Source organism: Pongo pygmaeus, chromosome 1 (genome assembly GCF_028885625.2).
Source record: "Pongo pygmaeus isolate AG05252 chromosome 1, NHGRI_mPonPyg2-v2.0_pri, whole genome shotgun sequence".
Classification (NCBI taxonomy): Eukaryota; Metazoa; Chordata; class Mammalia; order Primates; family Hominidae; genus Pongo; species Pongo pygmaeus.
Genome location: NC_072373.2, coordinates 26161045 through 26178449, shown reverse-complemented (window position 1 = coordinate 26178449; position 17405 = coordinate 26161045). Strand labels below are relative to the sequence as shown.

General features: G+C 49.9%; 1 protein-coding gene across 5 annotated transcripts in view; it reads right to left on the bottom strand.

Annotated features, from left to right (window-relative positions):
• Window positions 1-6120: 6120 nt before the first annotated feature.
• The window catches only part of SUSD4 (sushi domain containing 4), a 145880-nt gene continuing 134595 nt past the window's right edge, over window positions 6121-17405 (bottom strand). For 3 of the 5 annotated variants that reach the window (XM_054451764.2, XM_054451788.2, XM_054451772.2), the window contains 4 exons: window positions 14478-14676; window positions 12872-13016; window positions 8542-8924; window positions 6121-7514 (listed from right to left, as the gene is read on the bottom strand). In XM_054451764.2, coding sequence (XP_054307739.1) covers window positions 7486-7514; window positions 8542-8924; window positions 12872-13016; window positions 14478-14676 — 756 coding nt within the window. In that variant the 3' untranslated portion in view covers window positions 6121-7485. The remainder of the gene's footprint in view (window positions 7515-8541; window positions 8925-12871; window positions 13017-14477; window positions 14677-17405) is intronic. The other 2 variants (XM_054451781.2, XM_054451799.2) reach the window with 1 other exon arrangement.

The window sequence follows — 17405 nt, the reverse complement described above, 5'->3', positions numbered from 1 at the left end:
AAGCAAAGAGAATTTCCACTCTGCCAGAGCTAGGAGACCTTTGAGACCATCTCTTCCATCTTCTCACTCTATAGCTGAGAAAACGGGGCCTGGAGGGATCCCCCAGAGACCCAGTGGCAGTCCCACACTAGGCTGGGCTGTCCCTGACTCCTAGGCTCATGCTTTGCAAAATTGAATGGGCCTGCAAAACAGCTCTCAAGCCTGAGCACTTCTCCCATCTCACCCAAGTAACTCCTCTGCCTTGAGCCTTTTAAAGGCTTCTCATTCTGAGAGGAACCACTTACCTCCCCTACCATGGTATCTCAGGCCTTGACAGGCTGTCCTTCTCATCTCTCCAGTCCCATCTCTCTCCCCTTCTACCCACCTCCCCCCCGGCCACCCAGCCTCCTCTCCATCCCCAACCCCCAGGCCCTGGAAGCACTGAAGACCCCTACGTTTCCCACCCACCCAGGTGTCCTTTGTCTCCAGGATGGGATGTGTGCTCTTCCACCCCCAGTTCATCTCCCACTCTGCCTGCTACCAGCGGGGCTGCCATTTCCAGGACAGCCTTCCCCGAGAGTCCAGGCCTAGGTCAAATGTCCTGTAGTCCCTCGATTGTAGCTGTCTGCCTACCAGCCCTCATTTCCCACTGGGCCAGAGAGCACCGACAGAGCCTGGCACAGAGGAGGTGCTTCATAAATATTTATTGACTGAAACAGGGTCTACAAATATTTCTTATAGGCTACAAGCAGAAAGTATTACTCTCAATTCCCTCAGGCTCCCTCTCATCCCCTTCCCCCACCTCTCCATGCATCTGCTGGTGTTTAGGTTCCTTTTCCCCATGGCTCTGGAGAGGCACCTGGGCCAGGGCACCAGGGGCAACCGCAGTGGCTCTGAACACGTGGATGGGATGAGGCTCTAAATAAGGCAGGTTCATGGCTCCTATTCAGGTAGCTGGACTACTTCCTTGGCCATTTAAAACAAGGCATGACTGGTTTTTATCCCTGTGTGGAGAAGGTACAATGCCTGCTATGGCAGTTGAACACGGCTGGTTGATGCACACACACTCTGCATTAAGTTTTATGCTTTCAACACCACCATGTTCAGTGTTTGCCCTCCCTGACAAGTGACTGCTGTTCTCCGGGGCTCTGCTCTGCCTGCTAGACCAGTCATCTTTACTGTGGTCTTTCCCCTTTATTGCTTTGGAAATGTATGGGCATTAACTTCTATGCTTTAAATCCAAATAGACGATAAAATTAGGGAAGCAGGTTAGTGTTAATCTACAGGGTTGCCTGTGGAAATAATCTGAGTCCTTCAGAGTCCTTGAGGGGATTTCTGAGGTTGCCCTCCCCTCCCTGAGCAAAATTTTCTGTAGCATGCAGAGAAGGGCTGTGCTTGGAAGGAGGTCAAATGCCCCTTAGGCCAAGGAGTGAAAAATTCCCTTTGCATGGCAAACTCAGCACACAGAAGCCAGAGATGGGCTCCGGGAAGAGGATCCCAGAGGAATGGGGGTAGCACGTGTCAGTCTGTCTGCTTTGGGCAGACCCAAATAAGCTTCACCTGCAAACACATTCGAAGGGGAAGGAACCAAGGCAGGTTACAGGTGACTGGTATGCACACGGAGTTCATCACCCACATAAACCCTCCCGCCCTCTCACAGGGGTCAGCATCTGTCATTTATCAAATGCCCACTTTGCACTGGTTGCTTGACTTACATTAGCTGTCATCTGCCACAGCCCAGCGAGGAAAGCAGAGGTAAACCTTCTCTAATTTCTACATGAAGACATTGAGATACACAGCCAGCCGGTGGCAGAGGTAAGTTTTGAAGCCAGGCGGTGAGCCCGTTCTAAAGCCCACGCTCTCTCATGACTTTGCACTGCCTCTGCAGGAATTCCTAGAGATTAGGACCATATTAGGGGAGGGGGATGGGGTCTGCCTGCTGGGCATAGAAAGAGAGAACAAAGAAGTGGGAGAGGCATCTGGAGCTGGCAGGGCCACAGCCCACCAGCCTTTGCATTTGACAGTCCTAGGCCTGCTATGTGGCCAGGGGCAAACACTTCTGCAGGGACAGGAGAGGCAGCTTTGTCTGTGCACCAGCTGCTGGGCAGGGTGTAATTAGGTGGGAAAGGCTCTAAATGTTCCACACGGGCAAATCACAACCTTGCAATTAGAAAAAGCTACCTGGAAGTGGAGTGTGAAGGCGCCTGTGACTTTTGCTGTGCTTATCATGGGGAGCAAGTCAGCCAGAAAACTGCTGCTCTGCAGTTCCTTGGATCCAACACTTAGCTGAACCTCTCAGGCTGACTTGATGGCACACGCTTGGCTTCACCACTGCACCGTCTTGAATGCACTGCTGAGGGGCAGCCTTCTTGCCCTCTCCCAAAGTAGAGAGCACCATGCTGGGCATGGTTCTCTCACAGCACACTGATAAGGCACAAGACACAATACAGCCCCACCTGTTCCAAATCTCCTCATTCCCGAGCACTGTGAGAGAGGCTGGCTCTGTTCAGTCATATCCAGGAGGCCTCTGGGGATTTTTAAAATAAAAGGAAATTGGGATCATGACATGCGTGGAGTATCGCGAGGATTTTTTCCTGCCATGTAAGTGCACTATAATGAGAAAAAACAATCACTGTAACCAATATTTGTGGATGAGACTCTGATGTGGCCCCAAAGTAGATGGATCTAGGGGAGGGGCCCAGTGACTTGATTAGACACTGTTTGATGCTGCAAGTAAGCAGGCCCTGCCTTCCTATCAGCCTCTGTTCTTAGGACAATGCTGACACTAATACCTTGATGTATGTGGTACCTGTGTGCTGTAGTTTGGATGTTGGTCCCCTCTGAGTCTCATGTTGAAATGTGATCCCCAGTGTTGGAAATGGGGCCTAATGGGAGATGTTTGGGTCACAGGGTGGATCCCTCATAAATGGCCTGCTGCCAGTCTTGCAATGAGTGAGTTCTTGCTCTGTTAGTTCCCATGAGAGCTGTTTTTTTTTTTTTTAGAAGGAGTTTTGCTCTTGTTGCCCAGGCTGGAGTGCAATGGCACAATCTCAGCTCACCGCAACCTCCACCTCCCGGGTTCAAGCGATTCTCCTGCCTCAGCCTCCCAAGTAGCTAGGATTACAGGCATGCATCACTACGCCCTACTAATTTTGTATTTTTAGTAGAGATGGGGTTTCTCCATGTTGGTCAGGCTGGTCTCAAATTCCTGACCTCAGGTGATCTGCTGGTCTTGGCCTCCCAAAGTGTTGGGATTACAGGCATGAGCCACTGTGCCTGGCCAAGAGCTGGTTGTTAAAAATAACCTGGCACCTCCCTCCCTCTCTCTTGCCTCCTCTTGCTATGTAATCTCTGCACATGCAGGCTCCCCTTCACCTTCTGCCATGAGTGGAAGCAGCCTGAGGCCCTCACCAGATGCAGATGCCAGTGCCATGCTTCCTATATGGCCTACAGAACCTCTTTTCTTTATAAATTACCCAGCCTCAGATATTTCTTTATAGTAACACAAATGGACAAAGATAGAAAATTGGTGCCGAGGAGTAGGGCATTGCTATAAAGATACCTGAAAATGTAGAAGCAGCTTTGGAACTTCACCCAGTAATGGGTGAATGCTGGAAGAATTTGGAGGGCTCAGAAGAAGAGAAAAAGATAAGAGAAAGTTTGAAATTTCTTAAGGATTGGTTAAGTTGTTGTGACCAAAATGCTGTTAGAAACATAGACAGTAAAGGCCATATTGACAAGGTTTCAGATGGAAATGAGGAACTTATTGGGAACTGGAGCAAAGGCCAGCATTGTCATAAATTGGCAAATAACTTGGCTGCCTTGTGTCCATGCCCTAGGGCTTTGTGGAAGGCTGAATTTAAGAGTGATGACCTGGCTGGGCGTGGTGGCTCACATCTGTAATCCCAGCACTTTGGGAGGCTGAGGCGGGTGGATCATGATGAAGTCAGGAGTTCCAGACCAGCCTGGTCAACATGGTGAAACCTCGTCGCTACTAAAAATACAAAAATTAGCCAGGCGTGGTGGTGGGTGCACCTGTAATCCCAGCTACTTGGGAGGCTGAGAATCACTGAAAATCACTTGAATCCAGGAGGTGGAGGTTACAGTGGGCCGAGATCACACAGTGAGCCTGGGCAATAGAGCAAGACTCTGTCTAGGGGTGACAAAAAAGAAAAAAAAAAAAAAGAGTGACAACCTAGGGTATCTGGTAGAAGAAATTTTTAAGCAGCAAAGCATTCAAGAAGTGACACGGCTGCTTTTAACAGCTTATGCTCAGGTGTGAGAGCAAAGGAATGACCTAAAGTTGAAATTTGTAGTTAAATGAGAAGCAGAGCATTAAAACTTAGAAAGTTTGCAGCCTGGCTGTGGTAGAAAAGGAAACAGCATTTTCAGGAAAAGAACCCAAGGCTAGAGAGATTAGCAAGGAGAAAGGGAGCTGGGTGCTAATAGTCAAAACAATTGGAAAAAGGCCCCAAATCCATTCAGAAATCTTCAAGGCTGCCCCTCCCATCACAGACCCAGGGGCCTAGGGGGACAGAATGGTTTCAAGGGACAGGGCCCTGATGTTGCTGCCCTTCATCATCACCTTGGGTTGCTGCTCCCTGCATCTCTGCACTCTGGCTCTAGCCAGGGCTCGAAGGGTCCCTGGTACTGCTTGGTTCTACTACAAAGACAGAGGCAGTAAGCCTTGGCAGCCTCCATGTGGTGCTAAATCTGCAGCTGCACAGAATGCAAGAGGGGTGGAGGCTTGGCACCTTCCTGCTAGCTTTCAGAGGGTGTTGGAAACCCTGGGTGCTCAGGAAGAAACCTCCCTCAGGGGCAGAACCCCTGCAGGGAGACTCTGCTACAGCAGTGCCTAGTGGAGCTGTGGAATGAGGCTGCCATGGATACCTCAGAATTATACAGCCACCAGCAGCATGCAACCTCAGCCTGGAAAAGCTGCAGGCACTAGACTCCAATCTGCAAGAATGGCCACATGGACTGTGTCCAGCAAAGCCATGGGGGCAGTGCTACCTGAAGCCTTGAAAGCTCACCCCTCACCTAGGATGCTGGACATGGAGTCAAGGGAGATTATTTTGGACCTTTAAGAGCTAGTGTCTGCCTTGCTGGGTTTTGAACTTCCGTGAGTCCTCTTACCCCTTTGTTTTGGCTTATTTCTCCCTTTTGGAATGGTGATGTTTACCCAATGTCTGTTCCACTATTGTATCTTGGAAGTAAATAACTTGATTTTGATTTTACAGGCTCACAGCTATAAGGAAGTTCCCTTGAGTCTCAGATGAGATTATGGACTTCTGAGTTGATGCTGGAACAAGTTAAGACTTGGGGGACGAATGACTGTATTTTGCATTGAGAAAATCACATGAGATTTGGAACCTGGGGGTAGAATGCTATAGTTTGGTTTGTTTGATCCCTCCAAATCTCATGTTGAAATTTGATCCCCAGTGTTGAAGGTGAGGCCTAATGGGAGGTGTTTGGGTCACGGGAAGGATCCCTCATGAATGGCTTGGTGCCGGCCTTCTGTAATGAGTGAATTCTTGCTCTATTAGTTCCCACAAGAGCTGGCTGTTAAAAAAAGCCTGGCCCCCTCCCCTTTCTCTTGCCTCCTCCTGCCATGTGATCTCTGTACATGCCGGCTCTCTTTTCCCTTTCTGCCATGAGTGGAAACACCCTAAAGCTCTCATCAGAAGCAGATGCTAGTGCCATGCTTCCTGTACAGCCTGCAGAGCTGTGAGCCAGGTACACCTTTTTTCTTTATGCATTACCCAGCCTCAGATATTCTTTATAGCAACATAAGTGAACTAAGACACTGTGCTACCTGTCTTCCCAAGTGCTGCAGGCTGGAGAGGCAACCCTGTACTTGGTCTGCCGGTCAGGCAGCTTGATGTTGCTGCTGTCTACTTCGTAGGAGAGAATATCAGAGATAGCCCCTCATGCCTCTTCTGAACTGCCTGGTAGAAAATGAGGCACTTGCCCAGTGGTCTCTGAGACAACCTCCATTTAGAAGGTGAGCACTGCCTGTGTGTTATCTCCTTCCATCTCTGTTCTTAATCTTACATTGAATCCCATCATCCATGATCACTGTCACCACCCCACTCCTGCCCACCCGACTCTACTGCACTATTAAAGTCAAGCTTCAAACTGTCATTTTCTTTTAATTTTTAATCAGTCTGTGTCAAGAAGAAACAGGACTTGATCAAGCTTCCAGCCCTCACCGCTCTATCAGCATAGCAATTTTAAGGATCAGAGTTTTGTTTACATTTGTCTAAAATCAAGAGAAGGAAAGGAATCAACTCCACAGATCAACATGTATTTGAAGAGACACTTCAGGACACTTCGGGAAATTTTTTAATCAATCAGTTTCTTAGGAACAACACCCAGTGGGCACGATGAGACCCTCAAAGTAGGAATGCAGGAATGATAGGCAGGTGAGGTGGCTGAGCTATCTGGGCTGGGAGGCCAGCCTCCTGGAATCTTAGGACAAAAAAAAGGGGGAAAAATCCAACCTCACACTTCTTTTGAAGGTCAGATATGTTTACAGAAACAATTTCTGTTTTGGAAAATAAACGTATGGTTCAATTTGGGGCTGGGGGTAACAATGACAATTGTCAACTAGAGAGAGGCTCATGATTCTGAGATAAATGTTAAGTGGAGTCTTTTTAAAATGCTGAAACAAAACATTACCTTGGTTACTGTCTCCATCATGAGATGTATTTGAACACATTCTGACCATGTGTAAAAACCACCAGATTTACCCAATGCCCTGGATCCATGTGCCACACCATGAATACAAACACTGATGATATGTTACCAGAAGACAGCACAGAGTTCATGAGCTCTACTTTGTGAAGAAACTTCCAGAAAGCAGAGTCTGCCCATCTTTCCTTTCCCTTCTCACTGGAACTGCCACATCCTGCTTTCGTCTTGCTTCGAGTAGAGTTGTCTGGATGAAGGAAGATTCTCCAAATGTCACACAAGGACCTTTCCTTTGGGAGCTGGTCCCTCACTGAGGGTGCAGGAGGCTCTGCTGTTCTTCCAGCATCTCAACACAAACTTTCTGCAGAGGCTGACCCATCCAAATTTGGAGTCTGGAGACAGTTTGAAGCAGATGTTAGAAGCAAATTTACATGATGTGACATGCTTTCAGAGGGGGCGGGGGGTACTTGCCAGTCAATGGGATGCGTGATGATTTGGTGGGATGTGCGTGGAATTGTCCCATGTTCCACAGCACGATACACATTTAACACCTCCATCCAAGACCGCGCGAGGGCTTCCCCGCTGCCCCTGGTTCCCCATGGGTCTTGGCGAATCCTCAAATCTCATTTAAAAGCACTGCCATTGCAGTTTGTCAGCCTCACTGTGGAGCCTGAGATGCACAATGTGAACTGCGGTCCCCATGTAGATAAGTTAGACATTTTGCCCCCAAGCTCTATCCTTCTGTGACCTCACTCCAAAATACAAGGTCCTTTCCCCAAAGGAGCAGGAGAGTCATCTGGATCTTGCCCCATATTAGGGATCTTCTTCCATTAGAGGAATCTCTGTAAAAGAAGGGACGGTTATTAGCTTAACATAACCAGAAAACACCATGACGATCTGGAATTATATGCCTCATTAAAATATCTACAGTTTCTCAAATTAGTGAGGAGAAGAAAATGTTAAGTTTCACATACCAGTTAATAACCAAATAAATCAACCTCCTATACAACACCTTTCTGTAACAATTGTTTTTTGCCAGGAAACAATTATGATCTTATTTCCAGTTCATAAAAATAAAATGTTAGATTTTAACCATAGGCCCTAATGGTCATATAAGCCGGAAAGTTGCAAATTCAAGTACAGAAAGGCAGCCTGGTTTGCAGAAAAGGAACACTGTGGTGGCCCAGGAGACCTCTGTTTCCATGCCATTCCTGCCATTTACTCTCAATATAAGCCAAATTAGTGCTCTCATTTGCAAAGCGGCGCTGGGGCTCCCCTTCTGTAGGAAACAGAAACCTAATCAATCTGACACATTTTCCTTATTTTACCATGAAACTACCCTTCCTTGTGACAGGTACACATGCATCTTTTACTTCACATCTGGTAAAAGTAACTTCTATGTACACCTAACTCTGGGGCTAGAACACACTGCTGGGCCGTAGTGCGTGCCTCTGGATCCTTCTTCCTGGCATGTATGTGCCATCTTGTCCCTAAGCCCCACTTCCAGGAGTCCTATCTAATTAAGGAATAAAGAAGAAAAACATTCCAGATCATACAGACACTACAAAAATGAAGCACCGGCCACTGTTGCCTTTCTACTCTGGATGGCTCAGTGCCTTTTGGTGCCTCTTGAAATTTCCATTAATGGGCTCATTACTTGCAAGATGATGATCATTCCTTACAATAATTGGCCTTGCCCAAGGCCTCTACATGGAGAGAGAGCATGAAGCAATTTATGCTGAGTGAGAGGTAAACAGATTGATTCGACTCTGTGCTGGGGGGTGGAGCATGCGTAGCAAGGAGCTGGCTTGAAGATGCTGGTGCGGAGGTGTTTGCAGGTGTGGCTTGGGCCCTGGGGCAAGCACTTACCATCTGCAATGTCGATGCCTGGGCTGGTGGATGCCACCTCCTCTGCCGTGCTGGCAATTGTGTCAGGGTTGTCCGAAGCAGGGTGGGTGCTCTCTTGGCACCTGGGAGGTGAATACAGACTTTGGAGCAGCTCAGAAGAGCCTGAGACGCTGTCACAGGTTTCTGACTCCCCTGGGCCTGTGTCCGTGTCCCCTGAGCCGGGGTATGCTGGGGGGCTCTGGTCGTCCACGGGTAAGGGGCAGCCCTGGCCCACAGAGGCCATGTACCCGGGGCCTAAGGCACTCAAGCCACCACTCACAGCCTCGTCATAGGACGGGAGCATGACGGGCACGCCGTCTACCACCACAAAGTCAGGGTCACTGCTGGAACTCCGGGGAGGCCCCCTGTGTAAAGGAAAGAAGTGCCGACATGTGAGAGCCATGCCACTCTGGGGATGAGGCTACCCACACTCCCTCCTGCACTCGGGGTCCTCAGGACCCACGATGGGCAGCAGAGTCCCGTATGGAGGATAATATGGAAGAACCAGCCTCCTTTCAGGGACTCCTCTGGAAGATGATGCTGCCATCCCGGCTGCCCGTGCTCCGGAGAGAGGAGGTTTTCTTTTTGTCACTCTCTCGTGTCCTCCTGCCTCTGGGCCTTACTATCTCCTCATGCTTTTTCCCTTGCTCCTTTGACCTGTGGGCTTTGGCCTTCTGGCCATAAGCTCATGGGGCAGGGGACAACATAACCCTTTCTAACAGAGCATCCCAGTGCACCTCTGCAGTGTCCTGTAGGATGGGATTGAAAGTGGGATAGCACTGTTAAAAGTATAGAAAATAGGTCAGGTGTGGTGGCTCACACCTGCAATCCCAGCACTTTGGGAGGTTTTGCTTGAGCCCAGAGGTTTGAGACCAGCCTGGGCAACATAGTGAAACCCTGTCTATACAAAAAATACAAATGTTAGCCATGTGTGGTGGCACGTGCCTGTAGCCCCAGCTACTCAGAAGGCTAAGGCAGGAGGATCCCTGGAGCCCAGGAGTTTGAGGCTGCAGTGAGCCATGATCGCACCACTGCACTCCAGCCTGGGTAACAGAGCGAGACCTTGTCTCATAAAAAACAAACAAACAAAAAACAGTAACTGTGGACCCTCAGTGCCCAGAGGGACTAGCTGGCCCTATGCTCATCATGTTTCTTTGCTGTTTTCTGCTGTAGTATAAAAATCACTACCTTTTAGTCTAGATAGAAAAAAAAAAAAAAGAAAAACTTAGGAAAGAAGGAAAAAAAAGGAAAGCTGTGAGCACTATGTCACTACCCCGTTCAAGCTGCGCAGGCTCACCACCACCTCCTGACCCCCCGCCACTCTTCTAAGCAAGGCCCGGGTTGCTGGTGTGAGGGCTCCAGGAGTGGCGGCAAAGTGAGTCTGCATGTCTGCAGGGCTCCCTCACGTGGGTGCGCACACAGTTCCTGGCCTGCTCCCTTTGCTTCTCAGCACTCTGCACATTCAACACTGCCTGATTGGAGTCCGGGGCATCTGACGTCACAGCCTGGGCTCTGTGTGACCCCCACACTCTGCTCCTGGCCTCAAGAGGAACCCAGGGTGGCTAATAAGTAGCCAATGGAACTTGGTTTCTTCCTTTTCTCTTTTTTTTTTTTTTTTTTTTGAGATAGAGTCTCACTCTGTCACCCAGGCTGGAGTGCAGGGGCATGATCTGGGCTCACTGAAACCTCCACCTCCCGGGCTCATGTGATTCTCCTGCCTCAGCCTCCCGAGTAGCTGGGATTACAGGCATGCACCACCACCCCCAGCTAATTTTTGTATTTTTAGGAGAGACAAGGTTTCACCATGTTAGCCAGGCTGGTCTTGAACTCCTGACCTCAGGTGATCCACCTGCCTCGGACTCCCAGAGTGCTGGGATTACAGACGTGAGCCACTGTGCCTGGCCGGAACTTGGTTTCTTATTGTCTCTGCTGGGAACTGGTGCTGAGGGAGGAGGCCAAAGGTAAAATATCAGGAAGAGAAGACCCAGCTGGGCGGGCAGACCCTGAATCTCTGAGTGCTGGCGGCAGGGGCTTTAAATCCAAGAAGATGAAACGTCTGGGGGTGGAGGGGAAGCATAGGCTGTGTGTCTCTCTAATGCTCAAGTCCACTGACTTTTTGAAACACCTTGCAAAGGCTTGGAGATTATGGTGGTGGACTCCTTGTCCCACAGCTCTTAAAGACTGCCGAGAGAGGGCGGGAGACCACCAAGACCATGCTCTTCAGGGGGCAGGAGGCAAGAGGCAGGAGGAAAGGAGGAGCTTGCTCCGAGCCAGACTGCTCTCCCTCCACAGCCACCACTAGTTACTGCTTCCTTGACAATGACACTCGCTTCCTCTCCGGCCACTTCACTGTCTTGTGCTGCCCTCCTCTTCTCACTCAGGACTCCCTGCCTCCTCACCGTCCCTGGCAACTCCATGTTGTCTAGGCCAAGGTGAGCAGACGCCTCTCTTCCCCATTTCTCACCCTAACAGTCCACACCCAGGCTACAGCTCCCACGATCTGGCTGCTTCCCCTCCACGTGTCCCCGCCATGCCACTCAGCTCCCATACACCCCTCGTCAACATCCCTGCAGGCTCTACTCTTGTGGAACCTGGAGAAAAAAAGTCCACTCTTGGTTTGCCCTTGAGATTCTTGTCATGTATTTGGATTCATGTCATGTATTTGAAGCCAACCTCCCCAAAACAACTCAAGAATAATATAAGATGAAAGACTCAAGGGCTGAAAAACATCAAGTGAAAGGGTTTCGAGAACATTTTGAAAACATCTTAATATTTAGTGGATATCCTGGAAACTTTTCTTCCAAGAATATGTAGAAAAGAAGCTCTGTGGGCCCTTTTAAAGTACTTGAATGCACTATCAATCACAGCCTTGCGGGTTGGCTTTCTCTTTGTAATCCTTAGGCCTTCTTGAGATACTGTAATTGCTCAATGATAGAACACGGTCCCTTGATGAATATATAATAATGTGGAAGACAGACAGTGGATGGCAGGTTGGAGAGGAAGGAAGGTTTCAGCATCTTAGCAAGAGCTTGCTGTGGCACCAGGATGGCACTGACACACCTCTGGGCCTGGGGAGGGATGCAGGTGACACCCACATCTAGCACACATTTGTGGCTGGGGAAAGAGGGATGCGCCTGACAGGTTGTGACCATAGGGGGTCCCTGCTGTCAGGCAGGGGAGAATTGCTAAGTGAGGGAGGCCGCCCTGTGGGGTGTGAGGTTGAAGGCAAAGGCGGGCAGGTGCTGTCTCCAGCAGCTCTGCCCACTTCCTTCACTCCTCTCACTGCTGGGAGGTGTGAGAGACACACTGCATTTTCCTGGAGGGAAGAGAGAAGTGGTTAATTCCAGGAGCCTCCTCCTCCATGAGCAGTAGTCCCTTTTTCAGGTACATATGACTCTGGGGACTAGGCTGTCTCTGTGGGCAAAAAACAAACGCCCTTTTCTGAAGCATTAGGTTCTGAAATGAGAAGACTCTGACATGGCCACAAAAGGCAAGGAAAAGACAGCTTGTATCAGTGGCCCCTGGCTAGTGTTCTGCGGTGTTTTGCTGTCCTCACCTCCTCTTCTCAATGTTCATAAACTTATGCTTTTGCTTTCTAAACTACTTCTCCCTCCAGGAACAATGATTTGCCAGCAGTAGTGCTGGATGGCTCTTCTTTGTTCCTAAGGGCGCTGGTGCAGTCCTCTTTGGTGGTGACGACTTGAGGCTGAAGGTACCAATCTGAGCTGATTGGTGCAGCTGAGAAGGGTGCAGAAGCGCCTTCCACATGTCCCACTCCAGGGGTTCAGATAAGACTTCATGGTAGACTCTCACTAGCCCTTTCCTGATTCCTCCTGGAATCAGAAAAGTCTTTTGTCCTTCCTGAGGCTTCTCAATGCATAACACTTTTGTTGACACACCTCTGACCTGTGTCCCAGTCAGCTGTGTGCGTGTCTTACCCGCCCTATAGACTGAGCTGTGTGGTGCCTCACTCCAGGGCCGCATGCAGGGGGACCACAGTGGGAATGGTGCCTCTGGGTGGAGAAGTCCACAGCCTGCAGCCCTAACTCTGTGATCCCATCGCTAGCCCCCCATGATGCCCACCTGCGAATGGTCTACTGCAGGAAGGAGGGAGAGAGGCAGGAAAGAAAGAAAGAGGAAAATGAGGTCTGTCTCCAGCTTGGTGCTCAAAACATCCCAGAACATTGTTTTTGCTCTCTCCTGTTTCCCTTTAGAGCTTCAACTTTTCACTCATCATGTTCTCTCTGCTGCTGCTAAGGGTGGCTGCATTGAGTCAGACCTTGAGCCACAGCTGCCAAGACATGAAACTGACCTGGGGGGAAAGTGGGCCTTGAACTTGGTCTGGAACATCCTGGCCAGGATGACGAGCAGCAGCACCAGCAGCACACTGGTTGCCGTGAACGCCACAATCTTCCACGTGGTCAGGAGGGTCTCATGGGTGCTGGGCCATGTTTGCTCTGCGTGAGGGAGAACAAAGCTGTACGTGAGGCTCCCAGACCGAGAGAGGTCCCGAGGTTCCCCGTGGGCTCATTTGCTGGATTCATCTGGCACAAGAGATGCCTGCAAGGTGCCTCTGACCCCCAGGGCTCGGCAGAGATACCATGTGCCCCTGCAGCTCACGTAAATTGCATCAGGATCCACCCAACACTAAAAACCTGTCTCCAGCATGGGCTCTGCCAGGTTGCAGACCTGCATGCTCACATTCCAGTCCCAGGTGCAGGTCTGGCACAGGCTTAAATAATGCATCTCCCTCTTGAGAACAAAGGTGGGCATCCCTCTTGCCTGGAGAAGTTGCTCCGAAATGGACCAAGGGCTGGGGGAGTGGGAAGCTGGGCCCTTTGTGAATGTTCTGGGATATGCTGTGGGGTTGGGTAAAGCAAGAAACAGAGGGTAAAGGGGACCCCTGTTCCACAGCTCTCATGCTCTACCACCTCTGGCCATCAACTGCCTGTCAGGTCAGGGAGAGCAAGAGCAGACCCTTCCAGAAGAGACTCTTATCCTTTGGGCACAGGCCACCCTGTCTCTTAGATGTCTCCCTGCCTTGTCATGCCCACCCCCTTAGACACTCTCTCTGCACTTCTCCCCTCGCTTGCTCACAGGATCATGTGTGCGCCTCCAGAGACCTGGCATTAACAAGCGCTTCCTTGTGTCCAGGGGAAAGGCATGCAGTCATCAGCACTGCTCAGGGCAGCATCCCCAGCCTGGAAAGGGCTGGGGAGAGTGGGAAGGAGACAGTGGGTGTGTGCTGGTGCCCCAGTCTCTATCCTGTGGTCACTACCCCGGTGCACTGAGGCCAGTGGGGAAGGTGGTTTGCAAGTAAGTCATTTGCTTTTAACTATGAAGCCCTGAAGCTTGCAAATGGCCTGTAGTTTTACAAGCGAGAGCAGGTGTTACCCACAGTATCATTTGTATTCTGATATGTGTCCTTGAGTGGAAGAGAAAGGTAAAGTTATGTGTCACTTGGGTCCAAGGCAATGCATGTAATTCTGGTCACACCCATAGGCCTGTGTCCTTACCAGTGGAAAGTGACAAGGCTGGGAGAAAAAAGAGTGCGGAGACTGGAGGTCCTTTCATGGACGCTAGGGATCTAGGGACCCTGTTTAGAGGGTCAGCTTTTTAAGCTGGGAATGGACAGGTTAATACTCCCCACCCTCTGAACGGGGTCCCTAGGCCCCTAGCATCCATGGAAGGACCTCCAGCAGACAGGTTAATACTCTTGACCCTCTGAACAGGACCTACAAGCATCTGGCACAGAGCCCAACAGCAGCCCCATCGACCCGCAATGATATGTTTCGATATCCTGTTCCTGACACTGGGTGTGGGAGGAGAGATACAGCTTGGTACATAACCACCACCCACTATATGCAGATGGTCCAAGGAGGGTCCTTCTCCTCCAAGGGTGAGGACTTCAATCTTACCTGATTTGATGCAGTAGACTTGATACGAAGGAAACCACTCTCCATACTGGCAGGTGATATACTTGTAGTCGCTGGTAAGGCTGTAGCCGGGATCGCAGTAAAACTCCACCACGGTTCCGTGGTTGTAGCGCTCACAAGGCCGCGGGTGGCAGACAAAATCTCCGTGACTCACCATTGGAGGTAGTGGACAGACTTGGGCAGTAGGGGAGAATAAAAGTTTGAGAACCACATGCTCACCTTTGTCTGAAGCCCTTAAGACAAAGAATGGCCTAGGAGAACTCAGTTAAAAATGTGCTTATGGATTAATCACCAGGCTACTGAGTTGCATTAGAGATGGTCTCTTTTTTAGTATTTCATGGAAGGCGGAATGGAAGCCTGCTGTAATATTCTGAGCACGTGCCGTTGTGACACTGCATTGTGAAGTACATCGTAAAAGAGAGGTTCGTTTTACAATGCAAAGAGTATGCCTATTTAATAAAGAGTATTAAGCTACTGTATTAATAATGCATGCTATTATGTGCCAGACAACCCAGTAAATAAAATTAAGATATTTCCGGACAAAATCTTTACTGAAAGGCATAGTTAATCCCAAGCCTGTTTCTGTGACCACAGTAGTAATTTGGGTCTATTAAAATCACAGGGCTGTGTCCCTAACCTGATCCCCTACAGCCCTGCTGAGGCTTGGCCAATGACGAACATGGAGCGGTTCTTCTAGCTCTGCTTGCAGAGCCAGGGCACAGCCTCCAGAGCAACCAGAGTTAGGTGCCTTGGGCATGAGGCTTGGTTCTGCCACCAACACCAGACTGTGTGACCTTAAGCAGATCCCTTAACCTCTTTGAGCCTTGATTTTTCTCCTCTGTCAAATGGAAGCTTATTCTACCCTAGGATGATGCCTTAGGGTTCTGACTCGAATATTCCATCATGTTAGGGGAAGAAAAAGTTGTTTTTAGTGTCTTTAGTATCTTGGTACTGCATTCTAGGTTGCAAGGTAAGAGTGGTTCCATCTCTGTCACCACAAAGACGGCTTCAGTGGGAGTTCGGTGCTTTTTATGCCACAAGGAGCTCGTTCTTGGATAAGGACTCAGAAATAAACAGTGCTGCCACTTAAACATTCTTCAAGAAACAGTCAAACCACAGATTCGATCAGTGCCAACTTCAAACCCACACTCATGGAAACCAGTAAGAACTCTGACCAAAAAAAAAAAAAAAACCAAAATGAAAAAGTTAACTTTTGATTCCCTTCCTTGGGGTAACCAAACACCCTGGCCAGTGCAAAACAGGCACTGCCCGCCATACAGGCCAGAAGAGGTGCCCTCTCCACACTGGCCACTGAAACTACTCACTGGCAGCAGCGGGTGCCACTTGGAAAACAAGATGGCCCTCCCTGCAGAGCAGGCCACCCTGCTGGAGGTGTCCTGAGGCGTGTGAAGCAGGGTTGGAGGCACACTACAGGCACTCTCTAGTCCTGCAAACAACACTGAAGTGTAGATCTTGTTGGTTCTTTCAGGGAAGGGGAAACAGAAACTCACAGAAGCAACTAGAGGAGTGAGTAGAAGCCCAGGCATGCTCTAGACAGGCCTAGGTCTGAATTCCGGCTGAACTACTCACCAGCCGAGTGACCCTAAACCAATCCCTGTGCATCTTTGAGCTTCAGGTCCTCAGCTGTACAACAAGAGTCTCTGAGGGCTATCTTGAGAAACGCTGGTGAGGGCTTAGTTCAGAGCTGACAAACTGTGATTATTCAGGGAAAACCAGGACTTGAGTATCTAAAGAGATGGAATTTAACGAGGTGATGGCAAAGTGGAGAAGACAGCAGGAACACCCCAAGATTAGTGAGAGCAGGAAGCCACTACCGCTCCTGGGCTGGTGGGATGAAGGGGTCTCATTGCTGGGGTCCCTAGTGGAAGGTGGAACCATGGAGGTCTATCCCGCGGGAACTGGAGCCCGGGGAAACCCAGACCCTGCTGGAGATGTCCCCAGGGCAGGAACAGTGAGTGAGAAGTAGCCTGGTTCTCCACCCGCCCACCCTCCAGGCTCCCTCTGGACAAAGCCAGTTGGGAGCCAGGTGACAAGGGGGTCTGGGGAACAGGGTCTGCGGCGGACAGCCTGTCTAGATCTGGTGCAGTGCAGAGAAGGTCCAGGGCAGATCTGAGGCTGGCAGGCCCAGGATGTGCTCAGTAAATGGTAGCTGTCAGGTGGCTGCTGTGAGCATCCCACAGGTGGACACTGGCAGAGACAGGCTTTGAGCTCTGACTCTGAGGCCCAGGAGCTTTCTACTGCCCTGCCTCAGGGTCTCTCCTGGGCTGGCAAATGCAGTCACACAACCCCTTGCATTTCCACAAACAGGGGCTCTTTTCAAGTTTGCTACCACCAGGGTGCTCTGGGAGCATCTCCAGGAAATAAAGCAGAAGGAAGCAAAGGGAAGGACAGCTGATGAGGAAGAGGGAGAGAGAAAAAGGCACTGGCCACGTTGAACTGGTCCTGGGAGATCCAGGGATGTGGCCGTAAGGGCTCTTCTCTCCTTGGAGGCCCTCCTCCGTGCTGCTTCTCCTCTACTCAATTCCTGGTTCTTCCCACAAGGAAGAGGTCTCCAGTGGCCCCGGGACTGCCTGGGGGCCCCCTTCCCTGCACTGCTGGAGCGTTCCCCAGCACTGTTGTACGCTCAGGAGGCCGGCATCTTCTCTGGGACAGGAGCCCCTTTCCGTGGTCAAGAGTATGGCAAGTGTCCATTGACAGATGAATGGATAAAGAAAATATAGGCAATATATACCACAGAATATTATTCAGCCTTAAAAAAGAAGGAAATCCTGCTATTTAGGACACAATGGAGAAATCTGGAGGACATTCTGCTAAGTGAAATAAGCCAGGCACAGAAAGACAGATACTGCATAATTTCACTTATAGGTGAAATCTAAAAAAGTTGAATAC